Below are 27,105 nucleotides of genomic sequence, written 5' to 3' on the forward strand. Positions count from 1 at the left end.
TCTCTCCATCTAAAAAGAAAGGACAGATGTTTGTGAATATTTAAAAAGTTTTTTATCCATTATGAAGGGGGTTCAGCTAGCTTTAGAAGTGGCAGGCACGTCTCTAAGAGACAGGTAGAAGTGCGGTGTCAAACCTTATCCTCTAAATAAGAAAAAAAAGACTAAATAAAATGATACACTGTTCCTTTAAGTGTGCTTTGCTTAGTCAAAAATGCTAATACCAAAATGAGATGAGCAATTTGGGGAATGAACACGTCTCATCCATTTCTCAGTTACTCCACAACTTTAGTGGCTTCTCCAACCACGCAGTCTTACCCCATCACAATGAGTCTTTCCAGCACAATTTAGAGTCATGTACTGTGTATAATTCACATTAATCTTTTTCTAAGTTGGATTTTCAGCTTGACTATGTCTGCACACCAACTTTTCTGATGAGGATTCAGGGTGTCCTTACAAATCATACCTCCTCCATGATATGCCGTAATAAGGCTTTAATCAAGTGGATATTTTTTCCACACAGCTTCTCCTTATTTTGTCATTATGTACATTACTAACTTTAAACATCCTATGACATTGCACCCTGTCTCTGTGCTATATTTAACTATCAATCCCTGTGCCTGCTGACTGGCAGTAGAGTGTGGATACTGTCAGGTTGTGGGCGGAGGGATGAGGTGGCGTTCAACCAACAGTTAGCACCACATAAAGCCTTTATCACACCTAAACGGCTCTGTCTCCCAAAGCCACAGTGAGATAAGCACTGCCCATTCATCTGTAATGATGTGGAAGCAAGAAGGAACTGAACTTGTGAGAAAAAGGCTAACTCTGACACATGGCTGAAAAGGGTGGAGGGCCAGTGGGGTTTGTTCATGCTTTAAAATCATGCTTTAGCCTGTGTTTACTTTTTTGTTATTTATTAGCTTATCATACAATTATTAGTTTTAGGTTTCAAAGTCCTGTGATTATTGGGAAGATGAAAACATAAAGTGTGGCAGCATTACACAATAGTGATTGAAAATGTTCCCTTTGGTATGAAATTTAAATGTTTTTGAAGCCACGTTGGTTGAATATTCTCAGAAATAACCCTGGCTTCACATGCTCATTATAAACTTCTGTTTTCAAAAACCCAAGGTTCGGAGTTTCATAGCATTTTAGAGTTCAAGTTTAAAATATTTCTAGAGCAGCAAAGGGGTGTAACTCTTGTGTAAATATCCTAAAAATAATGTTACTTTCTCAATTTGCGTTTGATTCACATGTCCTGTCTAACGTATGTTAACAGTCACGTAACTTAACGGTCACCGAACGAGTCAACGAGTCGCCACCAAATACAGAATGAAGAATTTGAAAAGGTGCCGCTAATTTATGTAACACAAATTCGCAACGGTGAATGTCATTGCACTTTATACTGTTAACAAAAGACTTTAGAATATGACAGACAAAAACCTCGCAGTTCCCACTGAGCAAGCACTTGGAAACAGTGAGGAGAAAACTTCCTTTTAACATGATGAAAACCCTGAGAGAATTCTAAATACAGCCTAAATCCATTAGGGAGCCATCGCACAACATGTAGCAACTGCCAAGATAATTCTGAGACTTTTCAGAGTCTATTCAGATGACACAACATAAGGTGCACTCTACACACAGTATTCTCCAATCTTATTAGCAAAGTGGTAAAAATGCAGCCTTAAAATATAAGGAAAGGGTTTAAATAGATGTTAGCCAAATGTTTATTAAGTTTAAATAGGTGACTAACATGACAGTTTCGTTCGGTGCTTAATGATTTTCATCCTGACTAGAATTATTAAATGTTGAGCTAGCATGATAACATTTTATAAACACTTATTCTAATACAGAACATGAATTGTATAGCCATGCTAGCTGCTAGCAGTGTGTTGAGCTAAGTCATGCTAATGTGTAGAAAATACAGTCGTTATTATAGCAAACATACTTGATTACTGTGATACCATAGACTGGCTAAATAGCTCTGACTTAAATACAAATGACGCACTGTATAATATCTGGTTTAAGTTCGGTGAGATAGTTAGCACAAGAGTGCATCCTTCTGTCCTGCTGTGTCTCTTGCAGCTTTATAAAACAGCCTGACCTGACAGAGCTTTTATTCACATGTCTTTACTCAAACCTGCGACCTGTCTGTGTCTTCCAGGTTTAATTGGTATCCCAGCTGCAGCTCTGGACCCTTCAGGAGCTCCAAAGAGGAAGACATATGAGACCACAGAGTCTACTGGAGAATGCTGTCTGGCCCTCAACCTCACCATGGCGCTCTAGGAACACCGTTAACCTGCCCCCTTCCACCAATCCTCTTTTTGCCTTTGTCATCCCCCATATCCCACTGAGTTTGTGATCCCTTTCTGCTCCCAGCTGAAGTCCCTTTGATATGAGTACAAGAGCTTTTATTTTGGACATGTTGTTTTTTCCATTCAGCGCTGCCAGCCACCAGGGCTATGGCGGCAAGCATCACTATTCTACTCAGCAGGTTGCTAATCACTGTCTGGTGTGGCTCTTGGGACTAGTGCTGCACCTGACGATTTCCTCGTGTCAACGAGTTGACCTGAAACACCCCATAGTATCCACGAGTTACGGAAAGGTCCGTGGTATCAGGAAAGAGCTCAACAATGAAATCTTGGGCCCAGTGGAACAGTATTTAGGTGTGCCATATGCCACCGCACCTATTGGCGAGAGGCGCTTCCAGCCTCCTGAAGCCCCAGGTTCCTGGCAAGAGATTCGCAATGCCACTCATTTTGCGCCTGTGTGTCCTCAGAATGTGCACGGGGTGCTTCCTGAGATCATGTTACCAGTGTGGTTCACAGACAACCTGGATGCTGCAGCCACCTATGTTCAGAACCAGAGTGAGGACTGCCTTTACCTCAACATTTATGTCCCCACTGAAGATGGTGAGTCCGTAATGTGAGGCGTAGCTTGTATTACATGCAAGTGGAAAGTCTTGCATTGAGTGTCTCTGTCGGCGAATTCTCGTTAATAATTTGCACCAGTTTGTGTCACAACTGTATCACAGAGAAAGAACAGATTGTACTTTTCTTGTCATTTTCACATTTTATACTGAGTGTAAGTACTCCATGAAATAGTGTCAGTTTGATAAATTTATCTGGATCGTATTCAGAGGAAGATAAGCCAAAAGACAATCAGGAGATTTCCAAAGAAGGTCTGTTTAAATTACTATTGATTGGGCCTAATTGTTTAGAAATGTTAATGCTGCAACAAAGTTATATGTTTTAGTTTTATTGCTCATGTGCAACTCATTTTAACATGGATGGATGGATATCATTAGACTTTTAAAAATGAAAGCAAAAACATTTTAGCTGCTTATTATGCTATTTTTAACAGCACTGTGTTGTAATATCCTTTAGCTTGACTGGTGCTCATTTGTTTCCAGCCATTTTCTTAACATAGGGTCACAGCTGTCGTGGGGTGAGAGGAGGGTATCACCCTGGAGTGTTCACCAGTCCATCACATGGCTAACGCAAACAGACAGATTCATATCTTCACCACTTAAACTAAATGCATGTGTTTGGAGTGTGGGAGGAAACCCATTATGCACAAGGAAACCATACAAACTCTACAGTCTAAAAACTTTTATGAAAACTTAGCGTTTGTTTGTTTTTTTTCCATTTAGTTTTTGACAAACTTGTAAGTGTAGAGCAATGTTGCTAAGAGAATCAAACCAAAGAATCCCCTGTAGCCACACAGCTGTCCTTCACACTATGACTTTATACCATTCAAGTGTTTTCAGAGGAAGGTAACTCTCTTCTTCTACCAACTCTTCACCAGCAATTATGACTATGACAGTACTGTCAATACTGTTAGCAGTGCTTTTTCAATAATGAATTCCTACTTATCAAAGTCACACCCAGTGTGGTTGCAACATAACATAATGTGACATCACATCACATCAAATGACACTGTTGCAACCATTTCCACAGTGGTTGAAACCATGTGCAGTGAACTTGCAGTCTTGTTAGCTTTCAAATGGTTATTTCAAAGACAAGGACCAGGTCCGCCACATCTCAACCTGTGTTAAGATGGTGATAAAACATCAGTAAGACAGAGTCAGTCTGCTCTTAGTTTGTAACATGCCAGAACCTCATGAATTTGAATTAAAAATTCAGAAATACACGAATAGTGACATAATTACTGCAGGATAACAATTTAACTGCAAAATGACCTTGCATTTTATATGTTTACAACCCCACAGATCAAGCCGAGTACGCTGTTGCAAAGAGACACAAATGAGTTGCGCTCATCGGCGCAGAGTAACTCAGAATGATTGCAACGTGTTCTCAACCAGTCTGCGTTTATCTATTAGATGGCAGTTATTTGGAAACCTTTAACAACCTTCCTGAGAGCGACTGCAGACAGTCTGAGTCTAACCACAACTGTTTGGAAATAGATTGCCTTCCACCAGGCAACCTGTGCAAGCCATCGAAAGTGGTCACCCAGAGGTTGAGGGTGTTTCATACTGAACATTTGGGTCACTGTGACTGTTTGGATCTTATTGCTGAATGCGAAAAAATTCAACACAATCACTGATTTTTGCTAGTTCCATATTTTTACTCTAGCATGACTGAGCTTTTAGCTCATGTCCCATTTGCTGTCTATCACTTTATAGGTTGCTCCAGTTAAGAGTTTACATATAAAGACAATATGATTGACTTATAATTGTCAAAAATATGCCTGTATAATATTGAGCTCTGAGATTGGCATTCATACTGTCTCATGCAGTAATAGGAACTGTCTCCTCAAAGTTGCGCTGCCAATATGGTGATTTTTTTATTAGGTTATTAAAATATATAACAAATACAATACATTGCCAAGCATAACCTTGTTTACTCCACATGGGCTACCTGGGTGTAGTTCTTGCATTAATGAGCCAGCGGAGAGCGTTTGTGAAAGCAGATGGGCAGGTAAGAGAACACAGGATCAAAGTCTGACTTCGGAGGCAAAGCATATGCTGCTGATGATAGTGAGCAAGGCTAATGATAAAATGTTAAAAAGCCTATGATTAATGGGTTCACCTGAGACTTACCTGAGAGTATTCAAGCAAAACACATGTTTATGCATTACAGCTGCTGCAAATATATGAAGCCTAGCCCGAAGATTAGTCTAGAGTGGCGTAAAACATTCTTGTTTCAACAATGAAGCTGGAATGAAAACTTATATATCATTGATGAGTGCTCCCATGCCCCCCCGCCCTCCCAGAGAAGATGGTAATGTTAATTTCAAGTGGAAAAAATGAGCGTTAGCGTAGTAGAAAGTGATGACAGAGATTATCAAGTGATTTAAATTCCTCTTAACATGACGGAAAGTGTGCATATTCTGGCCATAAGGACAGAATTAGTGGAATATCTAAGCTATATACATATATTTACAAAAAGGATTATTTAGACTTTTCTGTGTTATTCCCATGGGGAAAGGTGTGCAAATGAGTGAGACAGATTTTACCCTGTCTGCTTGTCAGAATCTGTCACTTATTGTCACGGGTCACCACTTACACAAGGCCAATGCCTTCCCCAAGGATATGTTTTGCCTTGTGTGTGTGAGAGAGAGAAATAGAGACGGGAGGAGAGTGATATGCCCCAGGAATCAGATACATTTTTCACATATTACCGCTGTCATAATCTCTCAAATTGCTTATATGATGTTAAACTGGTGGTTTTATCGGATGGAGCAGATTTTTTTTAAGTGTTTCACTGTGACATTTAAAGTATTATTATAATCTGAGATCAATTTTTTGGGATCACTCACTTAAAAACTTTAAAACAAAAAGATCAACCACAAACAAAGCATCCATCCTGATGTCATGAAACGTTTTCCTTTAGACATTTATAATTGGTCGACCTCTGTAAAATTAATTGTTGTCATGTTTCCAAGACAGTGCATGTCCATTTCATTAGTGATCCCATGGGGCCTCCACTGGATTTACATTTATAGTTTAGAATAGGATTTCTGGAACAATAGGATTCATTGCCATTAGATTTGGATGAAGATGAACTGCACTTTAGAATTTTGTGCTATTATTTGGCCCTGATTTTTTGTTCCCATGATAATTTGGTTTATATTGACATCAGCTGTCGTTTTTATACTACTTGTAAATACAACAGAGGGACATCGTGCTCAAAGGACCGAAAGTCTTTTCAGAAAAGACTAAAATAATTCCATTCCATTGTTTAAAAAAAGCCTAACAAAAGGTTATTTGTGGTCAAAATTAACAAAGAAATGTCAGAATTATCAGATGTGACTAGTGATTATATGCATCCAGTATTATATCCTGGTAACCACAGAAATTAAAGTTAAATTTGATTGTGTTTTTTCTCTAAACAAATGCCCAAATAAGAGCCCAGAGGCATTTTAAAGCTAAGTTTTAAGATTTACTGGTGGAAGCACATTGGCCTCACTGATCATCTGTTCCTGTAGACTCTTAGTGATGTTTCAGCCAGACTGAGCTTTTTATCTACAGGAGTAGGTTTGTTTTCTAAAGTGACGGTCAAGCATGTATAAAGGTTGGCTGCTGGGGCTGTATTGTGCTGTGTTTGGCAACGAGGAGTTGCATTCCCACGCACAACGGATGTAGGTGGGCCAAAATGAATTGTCAGCACAAATTCATAAAGAGCTTTTAGAGTTCAGTGTTATGTAGTATCCTCTAGTCATGCACCTTCTGACTGGGATTTTTATTTCATACCCAGAAATACTCTTTCTGACCATGTTCGTCATGTGATTGGTTGGACATGAAGAAGCTTTATTTCTTTCTGCATCCGTTCACCCGTCCTGCTCTCTCTCCTCCCTAAAACCATCCCCTACCCCTTCTCCTCTCTGCTCTCCTCACTCCTCCATCTTTATGCAGATGGCGGTAGAAGGGGTTACTGTTCTGAATGCAAATGAGCTCAGTGCCCTTCCCCAACAGGCCACTATGTAGCCTGCTACTTCTTCAACTTTGTAGTACCATGTAAATAGCACAAATGTTTTCCCCGATTGAACAGTGAGATTTGTACTCTCACTTTATCTCTCTTTTGCTCTCTACCACCTTCTCTAGTGTTCCACCCTAACTCTTAGCATTTGGTCAGGCTGTCAGGCAAGAGCACTGTTTCATCGCATTTCCTATTTCCCCAAGACACTCCCCAGCCAAAAGCCTGAGATTCTTCATTTTTATTACCGCTAGAGCAGGCATTTACCGTGCTCTTTATTAAAAACCATATTTCAGGAGGCAGGACAGCGGAGGCAAGAATGGAGCTGGGGGCTGGGGCCACAGTAGAAGAGATAGAGAGCAAAAGGATAGGACTGCATGTGCTAGAAGCTGCAGGAAGTGGGGGTGTTGATCTGAAGCTGTGTCTGACACCTTGTCAAGCAGACAGGCCACCACAGCAATGACATACTGCAGCTTCATCCCGATTACTGCACTGAGGAAATGGAGAGGGACGGGAGACAGCTTGCGTACTGGCCACTAGCTCACTGAACCGAACAGAAACGCTGTCGACTGAGAGATGGAGCTGCATTAGGTCAAACAGTACTGGGACAACCCAAGCTAAATGTTCCTGCATAGGCCGTAGCATTTCACTGACCAGTGGCCCATTACATCATGTGGCACTCAGCCTACCGGCAGGCTTCTCTGCTGATGGGAAGCAGATGGAATGGATGTTTTTGACCCAAAAAGCGTATGTTTTTCCCTTTGGCTAGGTCCTACTTTTTGTCTTGTGTAATCCATTGTAGTATTTCTTCAAACCCTAGTCAAGTCGGGCAAGACCTAGATACTGCCATGAGCAGTTATTTTAGTGCAAATTCAGTATATTAAACACACAAGCGCAGCCACTGTAGCATTTAGCCATGATGGAAAATAGCCACAATAAAACCACTACCAATGCTAAAATGATTTATCCAGTGACTTAGATAATTTAGTGATGTTTCTCATAGAGCCACTGTGGAATTTGTAGTGTATAATAAATGTCTCAACATCTCTTTGATGGATTGTTGTGAAGTTAAGTTCAGACTTGAGTCATTTTGGTGACTCGTTTTTTTATTCAAGTAATTTGGTTTATGAATAAACACCTGCAAAACCAGTGGCATTCCCATCAACCTCATCTGCACTGTGCTTTGTGGTTAGGCTTGTCAGTGCTAGCATGTTGACATGTAGCTTAAACCAATTAAGCCAACTTAGGTGATTTTGGGCTGGTGCAGATGAAAGATGACCACCACAATTGAATTGTGCTGGTCATCTTTGGATGATTTTCCGTTTTGGCTCCACAACAGTAGTCCAACATCCAGCTGTTATCCAGCTGTCCTTTGCAAGTAGCAAAGGATTCATAGATGCGCATCATACCCCGGGATTCAGGAGGTATTATCAGTCATACAGTCTCCGGGCATCAAACTTGATATCTTACACCAAACCATCACAGTGTGGCTCTCAATGAACTCTCAATGACATTTCAGACATCTCGGGATGTCTGAAATGTCAGTCTTTAGGGGCCGTTACAGAAATGCTAGCATGGCTGTAGCCTTTACACTGGGCTTTGGCTAGCTGTGCTAGGCTTTTAAACTGATTATTTCATAGTGAAAATAATACTAAAGAAGAAAAGATTCTTCAGTGTTTTTTCTGTTTTTTAACAAATTTACTGTGGATATCTTTGGGCGATATCTGCTCCATGACAAAGTGTGGATGTGCTGCTCATCTTCACATAAAGTTTAAGTCTTATTAGGCATGAGGACTTTGAACTGAAATCCGAGTAGTCCATCCATTAAGCGGGAAGGTGTGGTTTTAGAGTGGTGATAAGTAGTGAGGAAGTGCCGACAAGATAGGGTAGTAATGTGCCCTTCTATCCATTACTGGTCTGCTTACCTGCCTGCTCTGTAGTCCAGGACCTACGACTATACCATCTCCCGCTATGGCACTAAGTGCTCTCTGGATCAGGCGCCTGATGATGGTGTTCATGGGATGCAGCAAATCCATTCAGCATTGATCCTGTCCCATTTTAATGGAAGATAAACATTTTATACCAGGAAACCATATTCATACAGATAGAGATGTGAAAATGCTGCATTATAATGGTGGAGTGCTGGGTGTTTCCTTTGTCAATAGATGAGAACTACTGTGAAAGGTATATATGCCATAACTTTACAAGACGATTTTCAGCAAAAGGGTAGAAACAGGCATGTCAGCAGCACAGAAGCAGAGTGATAACCCTCTTGGCAATCGAGTATAGAGCAAATTTAAAAGACTGCAACAATATTTCATTGGAAAGAGGGAAATTTGCTGCTGGGTGTGTACAAGGACGACAGCACAAGTTGATTGTAAACTGTTAACATTCCTTGCGTGGTGTGTGATTTAAATGTGTGTGGGACTGCAGGTGTTTTAGTGTATTTTGTGACTTTCTTCCAAACGGGCAGGCGGCAGCTGTAGACGACACAAAATGCAGCATTAAGTGTTTGCTGATGAAAAAGCCCCACTGACAGAAGCCAAGACAAAAAACAAATTAATGGGATCCTTATCAGTTAAGACTTACAGAGGTTGACATGCCAGGGCGTTGGCTGGTCACGGTGATAAATGCTCGTTATTGGCTCTCCCCTATAGTGCATTTAACTGGTGTCACCATTAAAGCTTAATGCAGAGCTCCTCTTTGACCTTGATGAGGCCAATCCTGTCACAAACCCATGCAGGTGGCATAACCGTCAAAAACCCCCAACTTCCTCTTGGCAAATTAGGTAGGCAAGACTTTTAAGTCATGTTTTAGGTTTAGGCTGGTGTTTCTAATATATATTCAGTCACATTTATACAGGAGTGAAGGGATGAACCTTGTGTTTTGAGTCCTCAGAGCAGGACACGCAGCATCTTGGCATTCCTTTGCTTTTTCTGACCCAAAAGAGTGATGGCTTGATTCTGTTTATTGATTTTTCTTTACAAAGCAGCAGTGTGTCAAGACTGATTGGGAGAAGGGTTGAGGAGAAGTGCCATTTACAAGGCAGTCCGTGACTAGATCCTAAGCAGATGAAACAGATGAGTTTGGGGGTTATATTTTTAAAGGAAACAGTGTGTAATCCGTACACAGCCACTGAAATGAAACCGAGAAACAGCATATTTTTTCCCTCTCTTTTAATCCTTTTCTTAATTTTTTTTCTGTTTTGTTTTTTTGTACCAGTGCAACCTTTTTGAATTTTGTCTTTTGTCTTTTTTCTAAACCTCAGGTCCGCTCACAAAAAAACACGATGAGTCTTCAATGAACAGACCCAGGGATGAAGGTATTTTAATTGCATGTTTTTTTCCCCTCATGCTCTATTTTTCAAACTCCATGGGGGTTGTGGTGTTTTCATCTGTGTTAATAACCATCTGAGCGTAATCACCCTATGTGCACATTACATTGTCCTGTGTTAACTGCCTTTATTAGCATACAAATCTGTCACTCCTTCTCACAGGCACGCATTTTGGTCGTATAAAAGCCACATACAAAGTATTTGTTTTTTATTCCACCCTTGTCACAAATGCTGCGTTTTGTGTGCTTGCACGGGGAGCTAATTAACTTTCCTTGCTTGGTTGCTGTGTGGTTGATTAACCACACTCTGATGTTCTGGCTATCCAGCGTGACGCATCACTGAAAATCGATATTCAGTCCTTCTTCACCTGCGCTTTTATTCTTGGACTAAAGTTCTCGTGAATTGCTCGGCTAAATTATCGTCCTTCATAATGTTATTGGGCTCTACCCAATCCTTCATTTTTAAAGTGGGAAAAAGTGAAGGACTTCTGCATATTTCTGCCACTGTAGTATATTTTCAAGATCACTGCAGACAAGGGGAGATGCTCGCACTACACTTTACTGGTGCACCAAAATCTGTGCAGACAATTAGTGCGTGTGTTTTTGTACACGTGCCCAGGCTTACTGTATATTGCATAGTATTATACACACATGCAGTGCTCCACATTTCCATTTGTGCATGTGTGTGTGCGTGCATGTGTGTCTACTTGAGCACAGCGCATGTGCAACTCAACACACGAGCGCGTGTGCTCCAGTTTGTGCCTCAGTGTGTGTTTGTGTGTTTTGTATTTCAGGCTCTGTGCTATTTCAGTATTGAATTCTCCCTTCCTTGCATTTCTAATTGCTGTGTTTTAAAAAGAGACAGATGTAGCTAATCCAATTGTGTGGTTTCTTAACGGTGAAAACAGAAATAAGGATCCATGCAGGATTGTAAAGGAGAGGAGCAGAATGATTGAATAGAGATGAAAGAAAAGAAAAAAGCTGAACACCGCAAGAGCACTGGCGAGGGCAGCGGTGGGGGAGAGGAGGGGGGAAAAAACAGTCATAATGAAGACAAGTGCATTATGAAATGACATTTATAGAGCTTTGAAAGTGAGAGAGATGTGGAGAAGGAGAGAGTGAGAGGGTGGATGAGTAGGAGACTGGTAGAGCTTGACATTTATGCCGACACCTGATGGATCCTGACAGGATCAGGAGGGCTAGGGCATGGCTGAATTCCTCGCTTAATTGTTTAGGTATGGATTGGACAGAGTTTCTTAAACATTGTTGTAAAACAGTAGTATTAGCGCTTTGTTGCTGGAAAGTTTTTTCTGTGAAAGTGTAGAGTCTTGGCTGTGGGTCCGGGTGCGAAAATTGTTCAAGTGCTGAGGCAGGCTGAAAACTTTTACACCCAAATCAATGAAGATTTCCATAAGGGAATGAATGAGAGAGGACCGGAGGAATGGAAAAGTGGAAAGTGGGCAGTATCTGTTGGAAACAGTAAGACATTAATGTGAGAATGTCTGTGCAGGACAAAGGTGGATATTGAGTAGGACAGTATCAGGTTAGGTGGAAATGAGAGAAGCGAATAATGTGCCAGTGTTATGGGGGGAGGAAGGGAAGACAGCCAGCTCCTTATTGGCTTTATGGGCTCAAATTTGGACTGAGTGGATCACCCTCCATCGTCTCATCATTTTTGCATTTGTGTTGAGCTTCTTTCAATTGTTCCGACACGTCCCTCTCTTAAACACATTCAAATATTCCATCTTTTTAAAACTGAAATATTGTGTGACAAAATCTCCAGAGAATGCATAGCTAGGCATTTGTATGCCTGTACACCCCCCCCCCCCCCCCCCAAAATTATGCAAACGCACACTTTTAATTGTGACTGTGCATGCGCGTATGATCTTTTATTCAAAATTAATGATTTTTTCATTGTTATCTTTATTTTTAAAATTTTAGCTTTATTAGGATAGTGAATATTTTCTCGCCTTTGTTGTTATTAGAAAAACAAGATAAGATCGGCAAAAATAGTTATACAGTCATGTGAAAAAGAAGGTTTTCACAGGACTGCCACTTTTGGCAGCAATAACTTGACCTAATCATTTTCTGTATGACTTTATCAGTTTGTCACATCACCGTGGAGGAATTTGGGAGCTCTCTTCTATACATAGTTGCTTCACTTTATTGAGACCTTAAGGTTGTCACAGCATTTCAGCTGGGTTGAGGTCTTAGCCATTGATTCTTTTCTTTTTTCAGCCCTTCTTATGTAGATTTTCTGCTGTGCTTGGAATCATTGTCCTGTTGCTTGACACAATTGTGTTCAAGCTCTCAAACAGGTGGCCTTAAATTTGACTAGAATACTTTAGTACGCAGAGGAGTTCATGGTCAACTCAATGTCTGCAAGGTGCCCCAGGTCCTGAGGCTGCAGAACAAGCCCAAATCATTATCCGTCCACCACCATGCTTAACAGTTGGTATGAGCTGTTATGTGGTGCATTATGGTCAAATATCGCTACGTTGGTCTCATCTATCTAAAGGAAAGTTGTTCCAGAAGTCTTGTAGTTTGTTTAGATGCAGCTTCACAAATCTAAGCCACGCTGCCATCTTCTTTTTACAGTTCCTTTTAGAGTGGAGGTTTTCTCCTGGCAACCCAACAAGATATATTTGAGTCTATTTCTAATTATACTCTCATAAACATGAACATTTAACATGTTAACTGAGGCCTATAGAGTCTGAGATGTAGCTCTTGTTTTTTATTTGGGGGGGGGGGGGGGGGGGGGGTTGTTGTTGCTGTTTTGGGGAGTATTGCACTGTCTGACCTTGGTGTGAATTTACTGGGATGTTTCTCCTTTTATGAAAATCCTCACACTGTGCTCACGCAATTAATCAAGTGCATTTGATTAGCAGTACCAGCTATAGTACTTTGCCTTTTAATTCCTCTGATTCATACTTGCGCATTAGTGTGTATTGTTATGAATTCTGTAGCTCCAGTTATCATGCTAACAATATTCATTTATTATGGTTTAACATTGCAACCTCCCCACATATATCTATTTTGTGGTTTAAGTACCACTGCAGTATTTTGAATTACCAAGCCCCATAACTATCCCTAAGCCTTTTTTCTATTAAAAAAATGTAATATTAAAGATGTAATCTGTGACACAAGTAGAAAGAAAAGAATCTGTCCTTACACAACCCCCAAAAATGTAATTTGATGTTATCTTATCTTATCTTAGTTGATATAGCTACAGAGATAGAGCAACATGCTTTATGTACAGGGAGAAAAGTAAAACTTTAATAGGGATTAATGATAGATGTTGAATAACATTTTAACACACAGACAAACTTGGTGTCTGTTGAGGCTAAAAACTGCATTGTGTGTAGTAAGAAAGAGCTGAGCTTACCGGACCTCTGCAGTTTTCACCTCTGCTCGAAGCTACATTAGGCTACATTAGCTGGTGCCACGATTACATTGGATGACACCATTGACAGAAGTTACCATGTGTGCACAAGATGCACAGGCACATGTCTGCTAATCAGAATCAGCGATTAAGGTAAGAGACAACTAAAATAGTAGAATTTCAATCATCAAAACTAAAGCACAGATTTCTTAGATGGGTTTTATCCCGTTGCATATTTGCCATAAAAATTGCAAAAAAAGGGACCAATATCAAAGTATATTAACAAAAGATACAGTTTAGTGACTTATTGGCAGAGGTGAGGCTTAAGACACACAACAGTCAACTACAGGTCCCTATGTTAGCACACCTGTCAATCAAAGCATCCATGGACTCTAACCTAAAGCCTTACTAGTATAACTACAGTGAGTTATGAAAATGTACACTCACCTTTGAGTTATGAATTTGCCTCCATTCAGGCAAAATATATTTTTCCTACAAGGCTATAAATCTAATTCTTTGTGCTGTTCATTTTACTGTGACAGTCTAAGGGGACTAAATCACTTTTGGAGCTCGCCTCAAGTGGCCATGTGAAAAACTGCAGTTTTTGGCATTTCTGGGTTGGGTTAATTTTTCAGAACCCGGGTGGTTGATCCCACTGTGGGTCTGAAAGTCATATATGAAAGCTGTAAAAACTTAACACTGCTAAATGGGACTTTAAAAATGTAGATAAATCATGTATTCTCTGCTTGAGAGATACGGAGTGTGGCTGTGAGCGCTGCTCGTGATGCCGGCTGAAACGTCACTCCTTTCTACTGTCCTGGTGATGCCAAGATAATTGAACTTTTTTACGTATCTTCTGGGAAATCAGCCAAGGTTCTGAATACACCGGAGAAGAGAGGGGAAAAGGAGCAGCACATCAGAGTGTGCAACTCAAAGTTTTTTTGGTTTTTTTTTTAATTTAAAGCCAGCCTGCCTGTGTCGTACGTGCTATCTATAAAACATACCTGCGTGTTTGAAGCCATACGTGCCGCTTTACCACATCCACTTGTCTGCATGTATGTGTGTGTGTGAGTCTGCACGCACGACTGTGAGTGACGCACCCAAGTGCATGTGTAACCTGAGATTCAGGTGGTGATGCAGGCGGGTGTGCAAATACGTGAGTGGAATTTGTTACCACGGCAACAGGCATTCAGTGAGTCGGTGCGATGGAATGGCTGGTGCAGTTCTATTAGCGAGAAGCAGTTTCCATAGCGACTCAACATCGCAGCTGCCTATGCAAGAGTTTGTGTGTGTATGTGTGCTTGTGTGTGTCTGTGTGAATCCTGTGTGAATGTTCATTAACGCACCTCACTGTGTATGACTTGCTTTGTAACGTTTCATAGTTTTTTTTTCCATCTATGCTATCAAATCATATTTATTTATTTATTCTTCTTGGTGTGAAGCTCTCATGCATTTCTCTACCCCCGTCAGTTCTCTCATGCTGCCCTATTTTCATCTCCTTCCTCTGTCTCTTTCCTGCCCCCCCCCCCCCCCCCCTTCCCTCCTTTATCTCTCTTTCTCTCCTCTTATCTCCCCGTCTCCTCCATCTCTGAGTGCTGAAGCTCATCAGGGTAAACAGATGCTGTGGCTGTTATTTATGTTTCCACTTGGTCTGGCTTTCATACAAATTATCTACAGGCCCTGCACAGTGCAGACGCTCAGCCTAACTGGGCTGCACTGGCAGCTCCCTCAGCCTCATCCACACTCAGACACTCAGGCCGTACCATAGACGAGGAAGGGGGTGGTGGCGAGGCACAGAGGCTGACAGAGTGAACCATAGCAACACACTGATGGACACAAAGACACCAATAACAGTGAGGGCAACAGAACTGCCTGCACCATTTGCTCCAAACATGGAGGGGAATAGCAGTTTGGGAAGGTACCATCAGGGCTCAGGACAGGGGAAACAAACATCACAGAATAAAAAATAGAAGATGAACCCAGACACAAGTGTTTTGTGCTTTGTATTTTCACCTTCTTCTTTCATCAATCACAGGATGCCTGAGGTTAAGACAGTTTGCATGGTTTTTTTGGGGGTTTTTTTTTAACTTAAATACCTAGTACTAGAACAACCACAACAGATAAATCCTTTAATATCAGTGGATTTGTACTTTACTGTTACAAGGCAGAGGTAAAAGAAGTGTTCTTTGTTCACTCTGAACTAATAACAAGGACAAGGACACCTTTTCCTCCCCTTACCCCCAACCAGTCATGGCAGATGGCCGCCCCTCCCTCAGCTTGGTTCTGCTGAAGGTCTCTTCCTGTTAAAAGGGAGTTTTTCCTTCCCACTATCACGAACTGCACCAAGTGGTTTTATGATTGCTGCGGTTTACGCTCCATTATTGTAAGATCTTTACTTTCCAATATAAAGAGCCTTAAGGTGACTAAATTAAATTGTCATCGATAAATAAAATGTAATTGAACTTAATTATCCTTGTTACTTGTTTTTAGGTTAGATTTGTTTCTTATATATAGACAATTTGATTCTTCCATTTAGTGACTGATTTTAGAGATGCTATTTCAGGAGAAAATTTCAAACCATAGCCAGGGATTAATGGAGCTGAATTTCAACTCTTTAACATATGTTAGTGGATCAACTCTAAACTAACAAACACCTGCATTGATCTGTGCTATGCAGATATTCGGGATCGCCGTAAGAAGCCTGTGATGCTCTTCATCCATGGAGGCTCCTACATGGAGGGCTCAGGGAACATGTTTGATGGTAGTGTCCTTGCTGCCTATGGAAATGTCATCGTGGTCACTATGAACTATCGGCTTGGCGTGCTCGGTAAGTTTGATGTGTCAGATATTTGATGTAACTGTTTATACATTTGCAACCTTTGTTTTGGTCTGCCTCATTTCAGCTAGACCAGGCCTTGTGTGCCATGTTAAACTGTATTTAAAAATGACAGCATTCACATGCATGAAAAATAACATTCTGAAATTCTTTATAGTTTACTGTGTAAACGTCTTGAGTTACACACCATTTTTAAAAAATATTTTGCTTCCTATGAGCCAAAATTTACTGTAATCTGTGAAAGTAGTCATAACAAGTAGTTCTCCAGGCTTTCTGACAGTCTTTTCTTTGCTTTTTCACTCATTTTCAGTCCAGTTATTGTATTTGACCATTTTCAGAAGGGTTTTTTTTTGTTAAGCAACTCAACACTGACCTATGAATGAAAATCAGAACTCTTTCTATTGTAGTCTTGTGTGTGCTAAAGAAGTTATTTCATTGTCTCCTTTACCTGCAGACACTTAGTTTCCATTTTTTTGTTGAAACATGTGAGAACTGCCAAAGATAACATAGTTTAACAGGCATAAAATAAGATTTTTACACCAGCAAAATGATTCCCAAAGAGCTATTCACTGAACATTTGGCATTTCTCAGCATTGTGTAAAGTATGTTGTTAAAAAAAATTTTTTAAGGAAACTAGACAAGTAGAGGACCAAAGAAGTGACAGGCCTAAAAACCCATGGCAACAGGTCTTATGGAGTGATGATATGGAGTATGTTGAAAAATAAAATTGGTCATAACAAATACTAATTTTCAAGCTTGTTAGAATTGTGCGAACTCTGTTTTAGCACTATATACCATGTTTCCTTTTGTGTTTGCACATGTTTAATAAATCCCTGCACATATGTGCCATTTTCCTAGGAAAACATAACGACATGGGGGTTGGCTCATTTGCCCAGTACTGAAAAATCAGAACTCCTGTTACTGTACTCCTGTGTGCACTAAAGAAGTCCTTACATGGTCTGAGTTAATATTACAAGGTGTGTGAATTTCTATTAATGCCAGTCATGTCATATACTGTAAAGATACCATTTGAGTTTTATTTCTTTTAGCAGTGTTGACATGCCACAGTAGAAAAGACATGTCAGGGAAAATGATGGCAGCATGTGTGAAAAAGAGGCAGGTATAAATATAAATACTATCTCAAAGGAGCAACAGTGTCCCATAAAAAGTAAAATAGCACACTTCTTCCTCTGTCTTTATATTTTATTCAGTTTTTTCCATATTTTTTTGTATTTTCTTCTGAAGACACACAAATATAAAAATTATGAAAAACATAAAAAGAGTAAAACAGACATGTGGCTAAAATCCAAACATGAGAACACATAATTACAAAAAGTATAATTAAAAGTGTAAGTATGTTTTATTCTTAATTAATTGATAAAGAAAACATCTTTTGAGCACAAATTAAAAAACAAAAACAAAGCTCCTATTGTCCCTTTAACTCTTTTTTTTCATGCTTAATAGAAACCATTAGCGCTTATTTAAAAAGTGCAGGCAAATAAGTACACAGGGCAAAAAGCTTCAGTCATACAAGTCATGTTTGAGTAAGTTCTGCAGCTTTTAAGATTCTCTGAGCCATCTGCTCTTGTGTAGGAGGTACTTATTAATCTACGGCCATTTTTAAGAGCACCTCTTAAGATTAGGAAGGTTCATAAGATTAAAGTGATGTTTTGACTTGAATAGCAACTTCATGCTCTGTTTATGCGCGACTATGCCCTCAGAACAAATTGAAACGTGTAATCAAATTTTAGACCACGGAACTTATTCATAAAACTGCAGTTTACAAATTAATACATTTATTAGTTGAATTGAGTTGTGGTGTAGTGTGGTGTAGAGGGCTTGCCCATGTTTGGGGATGTAGAGGAAAGAGGATTCTGGAGGGGTTTTTTATCCAGAAGGAACCAGGCTCAGGAAACAATCTAATAAAGTTAAATAGCATGTCCTAACTCAGAGACGTGACATAAGCGTTCAGCGTTACTACTTCAAATGCCAGTGTCTTTAAGGTTTAACCTGGATCATCCTGACAGGTACATGAGCAGCAGTATTTTTGTGTGTCCCCCCCTCTTGTGCCTCACTGGTACTGCTAAATCTAGGAACTTTAACCAACTCAAGCATTAAAGCCTAATTTCATCTATTGCAGATGATGGAATTAGCAATGCAGTGCCTACACTATGTGGAAACTGTGCCTGAAAAAATGTCGGAGATATTTTTTGACAGATTATAGCTTAAAAGAACTTCATGCAAACATATCCACAGTTTCTGATGAAGTATCAGTTCACGTAGCAGAACAAAAAGATGTCTAATCTAATCTTATAGACTATCCTAAGCAAAGTGTATCCAAAGTGTATCAATCCTAAACGGCCATATTGTGTTTCCACAAGTCTTGAAACGTTCTGGCTAATCTTGGTATCATTTTGGCTACTGTTGCTCACATTTCACCAGTGACTCTATGTCTTCCTGCAGCAGGCACTTTGTATTAAAACACAAACAGGTGTATTTTCTGTTTTCTCACATCCTGGCTTTTCCTTTTTAGAGTAATTCATTAATTTTTGTATTAACATGCCTTTCTGTAAAGACGACAGCCAGGATCACAGTCTCTGTACTTCAAAAGACACAAACAACAACTTAGCGCCTTTGGTGTAACATTCAGCAACAGAAAACAGAACTGCGTCTGTTGCTGTCATTGTATTTTTGTATCAAGGGGTATTCTGTTTGTTCATTTTTATAGAGCTCATGAGCCAGTGAGTGTGGGCTGAGCTGTGTGCATGTGTACGCCTAGCCCTTTTTGCTGCTGGATATCAGTGGAGTCAAGTATTTACATTTGGTGTCATCTTTTGGAGGTGTTTGCACACAGGCTCCCTGTGTCATTCATTGCGGCTGCCAGGTTGGGTAATCAGATCTTGTTTATTGCATCACGCCTGTTTCAACATATCAGGATAATGATAAACAGAGAAATGGGAGTAGTTTAGGATGGAGTCCAAGAGTTTCTGCAAGTATTAGCAGAGGGTAACGTGAGCCACACTGTTATTGACAATGCCAGCGGAGAGGCAGAGGGACAAGGACAAACTGAGAGTTAGCGAAATGAGGGCCCGGACCTGCTGCTTTACACGGCTCAGTTTCACCTTTCTGCGTGTTCTTCTTCGCAGCTGCCTGACAAATCACGATCATTAAAAAGCCGAGCCAAAAGACTGAGTTCACAATTTGGAACTGATATTGTTGCATAAAATTACAAGCTATTCCAAATGCTCTTCATTGGCATCCTCGTTTGCTTTCCTTACACTCACTTCGACCTTGGCTCCGGACCGTAAAGGTATTTGATTTACATTGACATTTTTGCTGTGATCCACATTAGAGATGTGTGGAGTGCACTCATGTGTTGTACAGAACGTCCACATATAATCATTAAAGTATGCAAGATGCACATTGAGAGAGGTGGAGATAGATCCTGCTGAGTGATTATGACGCAGTGTCCTCGATTCCTTTAATGTTGTTGAAAATTTTGGTATGTGGGCAAATGTGTGCTCTCTCACTCTGACTCTCAGATATGCTTTAAATGGGTTACTGTACTAAGGCGATAATCCTTGTGTGTATGCGTGTGTGTGTCTTTTTGCATGTTCTGTGTGGCACAAGCATGTATGCATTTTTGTCTGTGTGCACACAAAGTCCTTCTTTTGCATGTGATAGAGTGTGTGTAGGCAATTGGTTGCGTGCCATGCGTAAAATATATATATAAATAATGCACCATCCATCTGCAATTTTAATAGCACTCCTCACTGACACTGTGCATTTGAGTCACAGTGAGAAACACAGGCATTTGGTATTTTAATAGTTTTACATTCTTGTCTTAAGTATTATCCCGTACTTACACTCACAGGAGCTTACACATGCCAACCTCATTTCATACAATGTCTGCGCCTTTAAAAGAGTGATAGGGAGTCAGAAATAGGGGAAGCAGAGAGTGCAGGAAACAGAGACAGATGAGCGAGGGAGAATCATGGAGAGACAGTGAGGGAAAAGGAAACAGAAGGGGGGAGATGGGAGCAGTCTAAAAATAAACCTTCAGAAATGCTTTTTTAAATATGCAGTGATGCAAAGTATTTATTCGAACAAACCCTCCTGCATTGTGACCGCAGCAGCCTTGCACATGACTTAATGGTTTCATTATAGTACAACACGTGCATCTGTCAATTTCCAGCAAATGATATACTTTATGGATTTGTAATATTAATTTATCATGCGCCTCGTTGTGGTGGAATAAAATAAGTGAACCAGAAGAAAATGTCTGCAGCACACAGCCCGGTTCAGAGGTTCAGTGACAGTTGTGATTTGAGATCGCGGCTCAGTTCACCTTTTCCTACCTTCCTCCTGCTCCAGGCCCAGAGAGCCTTCTGATTTGTGTTGCATAGCCATCTGTTTAGACTAATTAACTAATTAACTAATTAATGAACTCTGGGGAAAGGCCCACCATCGTGGGCTCTGAGAGTGAGAACATTTTTCACCGCAGGAAGAGAGATGAAACGCTTCTTCTGGAAACATTTCTCTTCCCAATTTCATCTCTTTACTTGCAAGTAAGCAAGTAACCTATTTAGGAGTAAATTCCACCATGTTTAATATCATCTTGTTCACAGCATAAAAATGTTGTATGTATATGATTTAAAGTTGCTTGAAAACATGGTAAATTTGATGTAAATTCCCTGAAAATTGTGTTTTATGTGTGCTGCCTCAAAAAAACATTCAAGTTTTTTATATACTCATCATATATCATATACTTATGTCAATTTGAGATAAGTTTAACATATTGCTTGGGCTGTCACAATAGCAGAAATGTAGGCGTCTCTAGTAGTACTTGTAGAAATACACAGATTCTGAATACGCTAGTTTGATACCAAAGTAAAAAAAAAAAATCCTATGTACTTAAACACAAGCTTCTATATAACAAAATTGTTTCAAATTCTTGACACAGTGGCGTCAGACCATTTTTTAAAATGTTAGCAATATATTTTTTTGGCAGAAGACAGACTGAAAAGTAAAAGCAGGTGCTGAGTTGGTACGAGCATTAGCTTAAACTACAAGCTAGTTACATTAGCTTGTATAATGTTTGCTATTTTAAAGTTACAGTTCATTAGCTTATTGATCAGAAAAGGTTGCTTGTTAAAGATTTAATTGGTAACACGTACAAATGGACACTGAACTGAACACTAGTGCTCAAAGAGAGATATCTGAAACCACTTACGGTACCACAGTAGTATAGCATCAAATCAGTCATTTTACAATTTAAGCTAGCAAGTCTTTACTAATGTTTTTATCTCTTGCGTTTTTGAATTGCATGTGTATTAAATACAAAAAAAATTCTAATTAACTCCCAAATGGTTGATTCTGTTCATCCGGACATAGCATTTTCAGTGGGAGAAACACTGTCACCCATCTGACTGACTTCTTCGGTCTCAGCTGACTGCAGGTTTCCCCAACTTTATAAATAGTACATTTGCACAATGACTGAAGCTAGCCCACTTCATCAAGGAACTGACCTCACAACCTATTTTATTAATAAAATAGGTTGTGAGGTCAGTTCCTTGATCATTAGTAAGCAAATTATCATGACCATTGATAACAGTATAATTAACTGTTTAAAATGCTCTACTAATCTTACCCAGAAATGAAAAGAATGTCCTTACTTTGTATTTATAATTACAAAATGCAGAGAAAAGCCTTCATAATGTCTTACGCTGTATTATGCTTAGTTGAGTTGTTCATTAATTAGAGACTGGTAGGTAAAAATGACGTATCTAAAAATGATGTGCTCATGTACTCTGTTTGTGACACTCCTGTAATTTTATCATTTTATCTTTTATTTAATATGTTTTATTTTAAAATCTTGTGCATTGAAACATTTTTAGTGAAAGTCAAGTCAAACAGTGTCAGTGCATCCATAAATAGTGCATAGCTCAGTCAGCCTTCGGAATCACTTTACATTGTGTTGCCTGTTGTTCTCAAACACATCCTTTTAAATATGACATAAACAGTATTTTTAGCCAGTGCTGTCAATTAACTTCAGCCTGCTGCCTTCTCACCACTCAGCTCCTCTCTAAATACAAATAAAACACACCTCCCACTCTTTGCATCTAGACAAAGTCTTCTCACAACCCTCATTTTCTTTTTTCTTTTTGCCTAGTGATGATGCATTCACTGTAATAACAGAATCAAAAACTAACATTATCTGTTTGTGAGTAGATTCAGCTATAAAATCCTCTATCTACACTCTACAAATTACATATTTCTAAATATTTCACATTTCGTGTTATTTTTGTTCCTTGCAAAAGTGTGTTTAATGCTTTGCGGACATTATTTATAATGTGTATTATAACGTGCATGAGGCTCTTGACACATGGATCAGTAGCCAGAGACAGTTTTCAGTGAACCCTAAGGACTTATAGGCATATTGACTGAAACTGACACCAATCTGTGTCGCAGGCTGGTAGCCAAATACACAGCTGCACCAATCAAATAAGAGAAGGATCATTTATGCAGCTCCCCTTACTTGATGCTCTACAACCTACATGCCACACATAAGGGACCTTAAATTGTCCAGGCCTCAAGTACCTAAATTTCAGTCGATTATGACTGATTGTGATGTTGTAACCATCCAAAGTAGACTAACTATGAGCTACAACACTGTAAAACAATGGCATGTTCTTCTGTAAAAACCACAGGTCTGTATGACATCAAGCTTGTTTTTCTTTTACGGAACTAATCTACCCAGAATCCAGCTACATCTCTGATTGCTGCAAACATAGTGAATGTGAAACTTTAGAAGCCACAAGAGCGGTGTACCCTACACATATTACCAAATATATTCAAGTATATTATTTTACAGGACTACAATAATGAGAAACGATTAAATTCCAGAAGCTCAAATGTGGTTTTCTGTGTAATGTATTACATTGCATCTGCAATGTATTTTGGGATGAGTATTTCTTTCACACGTATTACAATCACACCGTAATGATGTGTTTTTGCCCTTTTCTTTTTTTTCTTTTTTTTTTTTACATTTTATTTTACAATCAAATCAAATCTTTTTATGGTTATAATTCACTTCGTAGCTGATTGGCTTGGTTCAAGACATTTATACGTGGTTTTTTTTTTGTTTGTTTGTTTTTTAAACGAGGACAAAATTCACTTACAGAACTGGAGCGCTTAAAAAAGTGGGCAGTCACTGTTGTGCGCTGCTTTCCAGTGTATGCAACTGAAATCTATTCCTCTGTTTGTATCCCGTAGATGTTTATGATATAACATCAGAGATATTCAAGCTGTGTCTTTGCTCACAGTTGTTCTGAATTTAAATCTGAGATTTCAAGACTGTGCGTCTCTCCTCCCTTGGAGGAATTCAACAAGTAAGAAAGGAGGAACATTTTCTGGCAGTGAAAGACATTATTCACACATTTTCTTCTTTTCAGGGTGATTTACACATTTCAGATAAAACTTTGCTCCAGTGTCTATTATCAGTATTAACTCGTGATTTCAGGATAGAATTAACTGTAAAACTAACTGAGATATTTTTAATACTAGCGAAATGTAAAAAAGGTTCATTTATTTAAATAATTTAAATGCCCCTTTACATGACAGATAGATCTCGGTTGATGGCAAGATTTTTCATTCAGCTTGATGAATCTGTCCCCGTTTTGTGCCATAATTGGTGTTAGCATTCATTTGTGTCATCTACTCAGTGCTAAAGCCTTAATCTGACTGTTACCTAATAGTGGAGGCAGTGATTAAAGTGAAATATCCACATTTAAATACCATTATGCGTAAGTAAATGTAAAATTACATAAATGTTTGCCAATCACTTGGGCACCTGAACTGCCATATTAAGAGGCTGAGTGGATACATGTAACAAGTATGATTAATGACACCATATCATTAATTAAAATAGCTTCATGTCTGAAATATTAGCCCTGTGATTAAAATTGCGTCCCCTACTGCAGACGAGGCTCTGTTTCAAGACTCTTAATTCATTTAATTTGACTTGATTTTTTATTCAGGCAGGCTGCAGTTTTCATGAGCAATAAGGCGTTTCTGAAACAGAACTTTGAAAAGCTTTGAAAAGTCTTGAGAGGCAACATGATGTTTGAACCGCTGCTTTTCAAATTTGCATGGCAGCCTGGTGTTATTGCATGGCACGGTACCATTTGAGTGGACAGTTGTGAGGAAAAATTGAACGAGATAAGTAAGGTAATAAATACAATGACATCAGAGGCCTACTGACTAACATTAGTTCAGTGGAAGTGAAACCCAATTGCATTATAATTTCATTTCTGGGTATACTTGACATACAGAATGATGCATAATTGAAACGGACCTGCCAGCTAGTCTTCAAATCAAACCCTTGGTGCCGACAAGGAGATTTAACAGATTTGTGTAACCAAAAAAAAAGAAGAAAAAAAAAGATAATCCAGCAAGAATGTGCAAGAGGTGAACTACAATAGCATCTCTCTGAGTTAAAGAATTTTCTATTGTGATTTTCTCCTGTCATATTAATCTACTGTTATATACACACATAGCAGATAATCCCCGACTCCGGTGCACAGTATTGAGTGATCCAATCCACTCTATTCTGCTCATCTAAACAGAGTCTTCAGTGTGCAAGAGACATTCACCATCTGCTAAGGGTTTTTTTCCCCGCTCCTTTTTTTGTATAATAATGCCTCTACCTGTGCTTCATTAATTTTGTGACTCACATATACAGAGACAAGAACGCTTTGTTTCCTCTTTTCAATCACCTTTCCTGTGTATATAAAATAAAATCTACATCTTTCCTCTGAATGTAGACATCTCTGATCATCTCCTGCGTGACGTCACAATGAAATTATATAATTCGTCCTTCACTGTATCCCTCTCTACTGTCTGTCAGTTAACATCTGACAGTAGCTTTGGGCAATATTTGATTTAATACCTGTTTCATGTCTTTCTTTCTTTTTTTTCCCTTTTTTAATCCTTCACCCTCAACTCCACCCCCCTCCCTCTCCTATTGTTCTTTCTTCTCTGTTCACAGAAATATGTTCAGTGACCTACTACAGTTATTCCGTTCAGTCCTGTAAATTGCTCTGCAGATGTTCCTATCTCTGTAAAGCAATAATATGGCTGAGCGTAGTTTTAGGGCTAAAATGTGTGAATGACTTTTACAAATATGGGTGACAACAGAGGATGTTCTGAATGGTGCAGTTCACTAAGAGAGAATTAGAGTAAAGACACAACATACCAATAACAATCTCTGTGTTGGTCTTTTTTTTTTTTTGTATCTTGTCCCAAAATGAATAAAAGTCCAGCTAATGCAAATATTTCATCCTATTGTAGACGCAATACGATATCTATTGGGAATAATAGCTTTTATAATGACTCTCCTCATTGGCATACATTAGAGAAAGAGTAGATGCATTGTGGAAAGAGCTTTTGGTAACAATCCCAGAGGTATTGGAAGCTCCAGTTATTATCATACAGTTTGTTTTTAAATTTCCCTCCATGGTTTCCTCACTCCTCCTCTGTTTCTCTTTCATCCATTCACTTCACTGTCTTCAACCTGTATCTTTAGAGGTTGATGACTCTCCTCACAGTTCCTTGGCTGCTACCTCAAGCAAGTGTTGAATATGCATGAGTTCAGCCTCATAAACTGCTGTTCTCAGCACTAAAGTCAGTAGGAAACCCAACTCAGCAGATGGGAGGGGTGTGGGTGGTGGATCAGAAGGAAAACTTACTGAAAGAGAAAGAAAGGAGAGGAGGGAACTTGTTTGACTTATCTTCAATGGTGGAAGATAAACCGAATTCCCTCCCTTCATGTCGGCCTTTCAAAGAGAGCGGCACTAGAGCTAGCATGCTAGCACATACTGTGAAGTTGCCTGCATGTACATGCACTGACTTTGGAGTTCACGTGCATTTGCATGCTGCTGTTTGCGTACTTGAATATGGAAGTGCTTGAATGTGGGTATCCGAGTGCCTTCGTGAGTGCCTGTCCATTTCATTTTGCCTGAAGTCCTAGACAGTTGCCAGGCAACTGTGGCAGGCAGCTCAGCACTTGGCTGGGCAGGAGACACTTCCACGTGCACATGGTTTTGATAAGCGGCACAGGTCAGTGGTAATATGTTACCAGGTCAGAGCCACATAAGGCTAAGAACCAGTCAATTGCTGGGATGATGCAAGGATAATACAATTACATAGTAACATGTGATATCTTGATTAGTGGGGTTAATCCTTTCAAAGTAATATTTCTGCTACAGCACTGAGACATGATTTCTGTTTTTTAATAATCCATCCAACACTAAACACTGCACTATAGAGACAGGCAGCAGCTGTGGTTTCTTATAAATTTGGTAATCCAATTATCTCTATATTACAGTTTAATCATACTTTTTTCTTTTCAAAATCATTATCACATTACAGCCATTTCATAACAAACATTATTGCCTGCTCAAGACGAGGTCACTCTTTGAGGTTGCATATTCTTTGCTTACTTTGCTGATTGCAGTGTTTTCTTTGAATGTGAAATATCCTGTCACAGCATTTGAGGATTAAATTCCAAAATAAAAATGAATGAAAAAACTTTTTAATTAATGCTCATTACAAGTCAA

The 27,105-nt window shown here is 39.3% G+C and overlaps 1 protein-coding gene across 2 annotated transcripts in view; it reads left to right on the forward strand.

Moving 5' to 3' along the window:
• The window catches only part of nlgn2b (neuroligin 2b), a 63,147-nt gene that overhangs the window by 21,427 nt on the left and 14,615 nt on the right, over positions 1-27,105 (forward strand). For both annotated transcript variants that reach the window (XM_004557334.5, XM_004557335.5), the window contains exons 2-4: positions 2,162-2,909; positions 10,204-10,257; positions 16,328-16,477. In XM_004557334.5, coding sequence (XP_004557391.1) covers positions 2,393-2,909; positions 10,204-10,257; positions 16,328-16,477 — 721 coding nt within the window. In that variant the 5' untranslated portion in view covers positions 2,162-2,392. The remainder of the gene's footprint in view (positions 1-2,161; positions 2,910-10,203; positions 10,258-16,327; positions 16,478-27,105) is intronic.

Source organism: Maylandia zebra, linkage group LG10, assembly GCF_041146795.1.
Source record: "Maylandia zebra isolate NMK-2024a linkage group LG10, Mzebra_GT3a, whole genome shotgun sequence".
NCBI classification, from domain to species: Eukaryota; Metazoa; Chordata; class Actinopteri; order Cichliformes; family Cichlidae; genus Maylandia; species Maylandia zebra.